This window comes from Delphinapterus leucas, chromosome 7 (assembly GCF_059928025.1).
Source record: "Delphinapterus leucas isolate spDelLeu-1000000601 "Yukka" chromosome 7, BTC_Dleu_Yukka2, whole genome shotgun sequence".
Lineage (NCBI taxonomy): Eukaryota > Metazoa > Chordata > Mammalia > Artiodactyla > Monodontidae > Delphinapterus > Delphinapterus leucas.
The window spans coordinates 104,610,514-104,619,541 of record NC_143135.1 but is presented as its reverse complement, the minus strand read 5'-3'; the positions used below and the strand labels follow the sequence as shown (position 1 = coordinate 104,619,541).

Genomic DNA, 9,028 nt, shown 5'->3' with positions numbered 1-9,028 from the left:
ACCTGCTGCGCTCCCGTCCCTCTGAGTCTCCGTCCACACCACCCAGTCACCTTCATTGGAAACTGCCACAGCCATGACCAATCTGTCCAGCCCCAAGGGGATGTGGGTGATGAGGTAGGTCAGCATGTCCACGAGTCCCGAGACCCCAAAGAACAGGTACATGGTGCTGTGCTGCCAGTTCATGAGCTTCACCCAGTGGTCCTCGTGGGACAGGTGGAGGTGGGGCCCGTCCGGAACAAACTGCTCTGCCAGCATGCCTGCAGGGAAACGGGAGTGGAGGTTAGGGAGGGAAGAACAGCTCCAAGACAAATAGACGGCGAAGTGACCCCGAGTCATGGCGAAGGTGGCCCACGGCTCTGTGGACCTACTCTGCTGCCTCAGATGCAGCTGTTTCAGGATGAAATAAGTATTTGCTGGGGAACCTGTGCAGACATGTTGCCTTTGTTGCCGTTCCTTTGGGGGAGGGGGGAGAAACGGCGATAGGAACGCAGCCACACAGGTCCCCAGGACATTGTCCAGCAGTTGAGATGACAGCAAGGCATTGCCTCTTAAGTGAGAGTGTGGCTGATGCATTCTCTGGGGGTCCCCTCTGCCAAGCGAGCCGTGAGATAAACCTGGAAAGGAACAATTAGGTGGAAAATGATAGAATGCCAGCGAGACACACTGCAGGTGAAGACAGCCGTGGCAAGCCCAGCGACTCCCGGGTGTGTGCTTTTCCTGCGCCCGGGGCGAGCTCGGAGCTGAGGGTCCTTCCCATGGCGCTCGGCCTCTGTCCCAGACGCTGGGAGAACAAGGCCAAGACCACACCTTGGTGATCCTGGCCACCCTGTAGCTCAGGAGACGGGGCTGGCACACAGGTGAAGCAGTGCCACAGGGCAGCTCTCACTTCTTGGGAGCAAAAGATTCGCCTTTTGCCTGGTGCCCAGAATGTTCTCGGAGCCTAGAATAAGTCCTCCGTGACAACGTTCTGGACCGTTTCCCAAATATTTCTTTCTCAACCCAGATCCCCACCTCGTCTTTTTTTAATTAATATTTATTATTTATTTACTTATTTGGCTGCACCAGGTCTTCGTTGCGGCATGTGGGGTCTTTGTTGCCACGTGTGGGCTCTTGGTTGCGGCATGTGGGATCTAGTTCCCCGACCAGTGGTCAGATGCAGACCCCGTGCATTGGGAGTGCAGAGCCTTAACCACTGGACCACCAGGGAAGTCCCCAGCCCCTTTCTGAATTCATGTACAAAGGATGAAGGTGCTGGTGGAAGCAACCCAGGAAAAGGACGTCCCAGTGACAGGAGAGCAGAAGGCCTCCGAGAGCAGGGACTGTGTCTGTTCCCCCCACCCCACCCCCCCGGCACCCAGACAGCGAGTTCCTGGCACGTGGCAGAGGCCCCAAGAGACCGTTCTTGGATGAGTATTAGTTTCACATAGCAAGGAGGCTAAATATCATTTTTCTAGCTTTTCTAAGGCCAAGTTGATGCTGTCCTTTACTGTTTAAGCCACATGGGCCCTATCATTTCGCAGCTTCAGAGAGACGACAAAGCCTTTCCGATGCCTGGGTGACTGGTGAAGGGGACATTCAGCTAGACTGTGACCTTTGTTCACTCCACGGGGAGCTACTGCCCTTGCTTCCGTTCCTTGGAGAAACTGTAGGCCAAAGGGGACAGGTGGCAGAATGTAGCTGCAGGGTGAGCTCCCTCCTCACTCACGTGATGGGCTGGTCCTGACAAGGAATTCTGTCTGCTCTTGACACCGCTTGTTGTTCCGCGAGGGCCACCAGTGGGCTGGATGGCTGTCAGGTGACCATGGGAGTGGGTGGGTTTGTTGGAATGGGGCGCAGTGAAGGAAGGTCCCCCTCAGGCAGCTGTCGGTTGGCTTTTCTCACTCTCTTCCACTGCCTCTCTGACTAGCCTTCCAGCATGAATCCCCATCTCTAAGCACTTGAGATTTGGGGATGGAGGGTACGAGTTGGGTGTTAACCACTCCTGAGATTCTAGTGGAGGGAGACAGCTGGGGGGAAAAAAGATGACTTTTCTAAAACTAAGCTCCGTTTAGTACCTTCTCATAACTCACGTACATGAGCTTAACTCTAATTTGTTCTTATTTTCTCTTTCTCTGTTTTGTCTTTTTCATAAAGTATGTCTTCTACTTCTACAACTTACGCCTGTGTTCCTACAAATTATACCTGTATCGTCCTAGGGCAAAGAATGCTGCAGTCTATGTGGTAGTTTTTCATAGTGTGAAACTTAGAACTATGATGTAAGGTGCTATTAAACTGTCAATGTTACTAAACTCGGTACACAATAGATGCTATGGTAAAATATTTAGTGCCCCAAATTCTTGTTACGTTATCCCTGCCAGTGGAGACATCCATTTTTCACAGGGTCCAGGAAGTGGGTTACGGGTTCTGGGTATGACAAGGAGATCCCTGGGCCAAATGACCCCCTTCCTTACCGATGACTGAAAATAAAGTTCTGATGGCGGCCTCAGTGACCTCAAGACGCTGATAGTGGTGAGTCAGTCGGCTGCTCTTCCCCTTTTGGTGAAAGTACTTCAGTGGGTACTTCACTGACCACCACAGTCCAACTATCAAGAAGAAGCTCCCTGGGAGAGCGTGGCCCTTGAAATTTGCCATCGGGGTCCCAGGATACCTAAACAATAAAGGGACAGCTGTTAGGTGGCTGAATGGGGAAGACATAAATGGATAATTTGGCAGGAAACACAATCCATGGCCGGGGATTCCGAGCTGTAAGCCATATTGAGAAGGAGCCCCTTATTCTCACAGAATAAGCCTGTGTTACGTCATTGAAGTCTTGTCCGCTCAGTGAGTTACAAGCCCAGGAGAATACCACTGGCCTTGAGGCTTTAGAAACGTGGGTAAAATAGGAGGGAGGAGAAGGAGGTTGGGTAAATACTTCCTGATCTTAGAGTAGAAAAGCCTTTCTAAACATAGAGGTAAAGGAGGGAACTAGAAAAGAGAAAGTCAACTGCATAAACATTTTACATATAAAACACATTAAAAGGCACACCATTTGGGAAAACGTTTGCAATAGCTGTGACAAATGGATATTCCACTACAGAGCCTTTACAAGTTAATAAGAAAAAGACCGTAGAAGAATGGGCAGAAGACACAAACCACATAATTCACAAAATAACACAAATTGATAAACTCACTGTAAAGATAACGCAAGTGAAAAAATATTTTTCACCTAATTTGAAAATTTGAGGGTTTTTATGCAGCCCTCTAAGTATAATTGAATATGGTCATTCAAATTTGGTAAAATGACAGGCTATTCAGCCAGAGATGTGTGGAGAGCCTGTACCAGCCCTTCCATGACTCAATTCTAGGGTTTTCCCTGTTAAATTCCTGGTTGGTCTGCTGCTCACCCCAGCTGTGCATTTCCCCTGCTCATTCCCGAGTGTTCATTTCCATGCTTAGCTTGTGAAGCCAAGCGTTTCTGACCCCCCATCACTGCCCTGAGCTGTGTCTGTTTCCTGGCAGCCGAGCAACTTATTTTCATGGCCAGTACCAGCATATTTAAAAGTCATTGAGGGCTTCCCTGGTGGCGCAGTGGATGAGAGTCCGCCTGCCGATGGAGGGGACACGGGTTCGTGCCCTGGTCCGGGAAGATCCCACATGCCGCGGAACAGCTGGGCCCGCGAGCCATGGCCGCTGAGCCTGCGCGCCCGGAGCCTGTGCTCCGCAACGGGAGAGGCTACTACAGCTAGAGGCCCGCGTACCGCAAAAAAATGTCATTGAGTGAGGGGGACTCTTGTTAGGGTGTGGCCGCAGAACCCACAGCCTTCCACTGTTTAGCTGAACTACTTCATGATATTGCCGCCTCAGCATCCTTTTGTGTGGCCAGTGTCCTGGAGGGGCCTTGAACTGACACCGGCCCCTCCTGTGAGCATGCCCTTGAAACAGCTGCAGAGTCACAGTGATAGTCTCTTCCACGTCCCAGGGCCTTCCCCCTGGTGGACCCCTTGGATGAGCCCCCTGCAAAACTTACGAGAACCCTGGTCTTTTTGGTTTGAATTGTGCAGTCTGGTTTCCCTGGGAACCCTGAAGCACTCCATCTGTGGACCTTAATAAAGGCATATGTCCCAGTCTGGCCTCCCTCTGCCTGCACCCTGCCTTGACCTCCCACCCTGTACTCCTCCAGGGCTGTGAGTAGTCAGCCTCTCTATTTCGGTTCTCTTGTGGGCTTTTGTCGGACTGAGGCTCACGATGCGCCATCCAACATTCCAGGATCCTTATTGAACAAGTAATTTAACAATCACCACAGCTCAATTTGTTGTCTACCTTTGGTCAATTTCCAGTTCCCTGCAATTGTTGGTTTTGATAATTTTGTCTAGTGCTGTGCTTATATTTTTGCGGGGGGCGGGGTGGGTGTTTTGCAGAAAGGAACTGCCTGTCTCTTTATGCTGCCGTAACTGGAAGGCCTTCTAATTCTTTTTTAATCCTCTACTGAAAAACATTAAAAAAAAAAAAAAAAGCTCCACTTTTCATTTAATGTTTAACACAGGTCCCTTTCCAGGTCAACCTGTTACACTCCTTTGTTTTCCTAGTCAGAAGTGCAGAAAAACCAGCTTTACAAATCCTCCCTGCCCTTCCCTGTTTTTCTGAGAGGCAGAACCCTAAATGGAGGCACAGTCCTTGTCTGCTTGTGTGGCGTCCATACCAATTTGTCAAGCCTCACCCTTGCCTTTTACCTGGTTAAAAATTCATGCCAGTGGATGGTAGGGCCTGCAGCATGTCTGAAGAAACTCCTTTTAACTTTCTGGAAGGCTGAGGACGTTGATTTGATGGGGAAGAGGAGCAGGGGAGGTAGATTTCTTCCATTAACAAATTAATAGGTTATTAGATTAGCTACATTATAGAACGTCTAGAGAGATAGGACGGGTCCAGTTTCAAAAAAGGAACAAGACAGTAACTTCAAACAGAACAATAAAAATTTAGACTTCCAATAATTTGGATAATACCATTAGATAAAGTCCCTGAGAAGTCTAGCTTAAAAAATAATTAAAAAATATTAAATAAGAAAGCAAACATTTAAGGGGTGAGTGCCCTTGAATACACAGAATGGTGTGGCCATTGCACAGTGAAATACGTCAATCTACAGAAAAGCCACAGATAGGAAAACATTAGAAAGTGCTTCCACAGAGACAAATTCCCTTATTTTTAATATGTTTACTCTCTTTTAATAGTACATGAGATGAAATGGGAGTATGAAGGGAGAATTAAGTGTTTTGAGGGGTAGCAGCTTTGAGTTAAAGCTGGAAACCAAGCAGGCTAGAGGTTTAGGCAACTTTTCATTTCACGTCTGGGGAGATCACTGGAGAAGGAACGTTGTCTGAGTAAGGTTTCACCAGCTTTCCTTGTACTCCTGGTTTTTAACCATTTTCCCCAGTCTGCATTCCCTTTTTTTCATTTAAAGTAATTGAAATGGAAGATAAGGTAGAAGGTGCCAGAGGAAAAGGAGGTGAGAGTGGGGAAGAGTGGGGAGCACGGAAAGAGGAGGGAGGGAGAATTGTAGGAGTAGGGGGTGATGGTGCAGAGGAGAGGAGAAACCGTGGTCGGTGCCATTTGCCTGTAGTTAAAAATAAAACGATGTGGTGCCTTTTCTTTTTTAATAAATCCAACATTTCCCCCTATTTTAGATGGGGAAAGTAGGAATTGTGAAGGAAAGGGTGTATGTAGATGAGTGACAGGATCAGAAAAAGGAGCAAGAAAAGAGAATTTTGTTCCTCATGTGCTTCGTCTTTGCAACCTCCAGAATTAGCAGGATCGAGGGCTTGGCATTCATGGCAGGGGAAGAGTTAAAGCCAATTTCCTCAAATTCATGAGGACAGGATACAGATACATAGACTACCAACTACACAGCCTGGATCTCTGCTTAGTTCCAGTCACACCTGTGACTTACGTTATCTTCACCGTGGAATGTTACGTAACCACTAACAAGAATGAATTAGCACTATACCTGCTGTTCTGGGAGGTTTTGCACGAGTTACTGTTGGGGGAGACATGAAAGGTGGAAAAGACTGCTTATAATGCGACCCTGTTTTGTGCAGCAGTGAACGTTCCGCATATCTGTATACACATGTGTACAGGTGTATGATTTGCATGAACGGGGAAAGCAGTGTGGAAGATAATTCGAGGGTATTTCGTGTTCATTGAGCACTTCTGGCTCTGTCTTCTAGGCATGTGGTATGGTTGCACTTTCTGGCCCCCTTGCGGTTGGGTGGGGTCTTGTGAGTTGTGAGCGTAGGTGACGTGTTACTTCTGGGCTGACATGTGTAATTGCCAGTTCAAGACCCCCAGAACAGTCACCTCTCCCTCATCACTACCAGTATTCATGACGGTAGCTCCTCCGTCAGCCTAGATCCCAGAGTGAGGAGACACGGGGCAGAGACCCAAATCAGCCGCGATGAACACATGGCATGAGAAGTAAACGGGAAAGCATCACTGAGCTCCGTGGACCGTTATTATCCAGCAGAACCTAGCCTGTTCTGAATCATACAGCTGTATACTAGGCTAACGTTAACAGGTGGGACACTCAGGCCTTTGTAGTTTTTTTTTTTTTAATATTGAAAATCTTTATTAAATCCAGGGAAGAAGTAGTTGTGGTGCCATAAGAATGGCAGAAATTGTACCAAAAAGGTGCCAAAGACAATTGTGGTAAATTCTCTCTGAGCTGCCCTGACTCGTCACCTCCTTTCCTACCTGATGTCACATAGATGCATTTTCTCTCTTGAAATGGTTCTTCCAGCCCCACCTTACTGTCCTGCCTAAAAAGACAACCTAATTGGAATTCAGGCACCCAGGGGTCTGTTACATTGCAGGGCAAACCTGGAGGTCCATTTCTCGAGTCCAGTAGTTCTCTGTGGGGTACCGTTTGTCTGAAGATTGATTGATTGATTGATGGCTGCGTTGGGTCTTCGCTGCTGTGAGTGGGCTTTCTCTGGTTGCGGCGAGCAGGGGCCACTCTCCGTGGCAGTGCTTCTCCTTGCGGTGGCTTCTCTTGTTGCATAGCACGGACTCTAGGCACGCGGGCTCAGTAGTTGTGGCACACGGGCTTAGCTGCTCCGCGGCATGTGGGATCTTCCCGGGCCAGGGCTCGAACCCGTGTCCCCTGCGTTGGCAGGCGGACTCTTAACCACTGCGCCACCTGGGGAGCCCTGCTGATGTTTTTGACGGTTACCGAGCGGCTGGTGGTGGTGTTACTGGCATCTGGTGGGCGGAGACCAGCCACTAGACATGACATCTTACAGCGCACAGGACAGTCCCCCACAGCAACAGATGTGCAGTCCTGAGCTCCTAGTGATGGGGTTGTGAGGCCCTGCTGAATTCGAGGTCAGCTTCCTATTCTCCTTTTTTCTGGAAGGAAATAGAAATTAGGCTGCCTGCCTTTCTCTGTTATTTATGCCAGGGTGTTCTTCTCCCTTCAGAACTTTACGGAGTATAAGCCCACTTCCCTAACAGTTTTTTTCTTGGCTGTCCATATCCTTTTGTTTTTTGTTTTTGTTTTTTTAAATAACAGCTTTATTGAGATATAATTCACATATCATACAATTTACCTAAAGTGTAAAATTCAGTGACTTTTGAGTATATTCACTGAGTTGTGCAACCATCGCCACAGTCAATTTTATAATATTTTCATCACCCCCAAAAGAAACCTTTCACCCATCAGTCACTCCGTTTCCCCCAATCCTCCCTCCTGTCCCCCACAGCCCGAGGCAGCCACTAATCTACTTTATAGATTTGCCTATTCTGGACATTTCATATAAATTGAATCATACAGTGTGTGGTCTTTTGTGCTGGCCTCTTTCACTTAGCATGTTTTCAAGGTTCATCCCTGTTTTCCAAAGTGGCTGCATCACTTTACAATCCCACCGACAATGTATGAAGGTTCCAGTTTTTCTACATCCTTACCAACACTTAATTATGTCCATCTTTTTTAGTTCAGCCATCCTAGTGGGTGTGAAGTGGTAGCTCATTGTTTTGTTCCATTTTGCTTCCCTAATGATTAGTGATGTGGAGCATCTTTTCATGCACTTATTGGGCATTTGTATATCTTCTTTGGAGAAATGCCTGTTCACATCCATTGCTCATCTTAAGTTGGGTTATTTGTCTTTTTATTGTTGGGTTGTAATAGTTCTTTATATATTATAGATACAAGTCCTGTATCAGATACGTGATTTGGAAATATTTTCTCCCTTTCTGTGGGTTGTCTTTCTTTATTGTGTCCTTTGAAGCACAGAAGCTTTGAATTTTGATGAAATCCAGTTTATCTTTTTTCTTCTTGTTTGTACTTTCTGTGTCATATCTAGGAAACCACTGCTTAACTCACCATCATGAAGATTCACTCCTATGTTTTCTTCTAATATTTTTATAACTTTTGCTCTTATGTTTATGTCTTTGATCCATTTTAGTTAACTTTTTAGGTACGGATCCAACTTTATCCTTTTGCATATCTAGTCATCCCAGCCATTTGTCGCAAAGTTTCTTCTTTCCCCCATTGAATTGTCTTGGTGGCCTTGTCTCCCCTTTTACTCTTGAAAATGGATTTCATCAATCTTCAGGGGAGGGCTTTGCCTATAATAATGTCAAACTGTGGTGAAGAAAGAGTAATTTAGCTATTGTGACACATATATTAACTATTTTAATAGAGTGTTGGGACAGTAAAGGGAGGACTCCAGTTCAGCCTGAGGGAAAGAGGAGGAAGATTACAGAGGGAAGTGTCACTGAAGCTTCCTTGAAAAACAGGTAAACACAGGTACTATGCGTGGAGTTCTAGGCAGAGCAGACAGCACATGCAAAGGCTGAGAGACAGCTGCAGCTAATCATCTCTGTGGCTGGGTGGAGCTGCTCACTGTTTCTGCCCTGCCATCCCCACCATCTTTACCGAAAAGACCAGGTGGCTTTCTCTTCCATGGGGGGAATGCATTAAGCCTCGAAATTCGATTGGGAATGGAAAAAGACAGTCTACTTAAAAAAGTCAAAGACCTTGGCTGAGTCCTATAAACTCGCT

The 9,028-nt window shown here is 47.0% G+C and overlaps 1 protein-coding gene across 5 annotated transcripts in view; it reads right to left on the bottom strand.

Moving 5' to 3' along the window:
• TMEM45B (transmembrane protein 45B) overlaps positions 1-9,028 on the bottom strand; it is a 54,198-nt gene that overhangs the window by 26,816 nt on the left and 18,354 nt on the right. For 3 of the 5 annotated variants that reach the window (XM_022556148.3, XM_089915828.1, XM_089915827.1), the window contains 2 exons: positions 2,451-2,647; positions 51-257 (listed from right to left, as the gene is read on the bottom strand). In XM_022556148.3, the coding sequence (XP_022411856.1) occupies positions 51-257; positions 2,451-2,631 (388 nt within the window). In that variant the 5' untranslated portion in view covers positions 2,632-2,647. Of the gene's footprint in view, positions 1-50; positions 258-2,450; positions 7,696-9,028 lie in introns of those variants that run through there. The other 2 variants (XM_089915826.1, XM_089915829.1) reach the window with 2 other exon arrangements.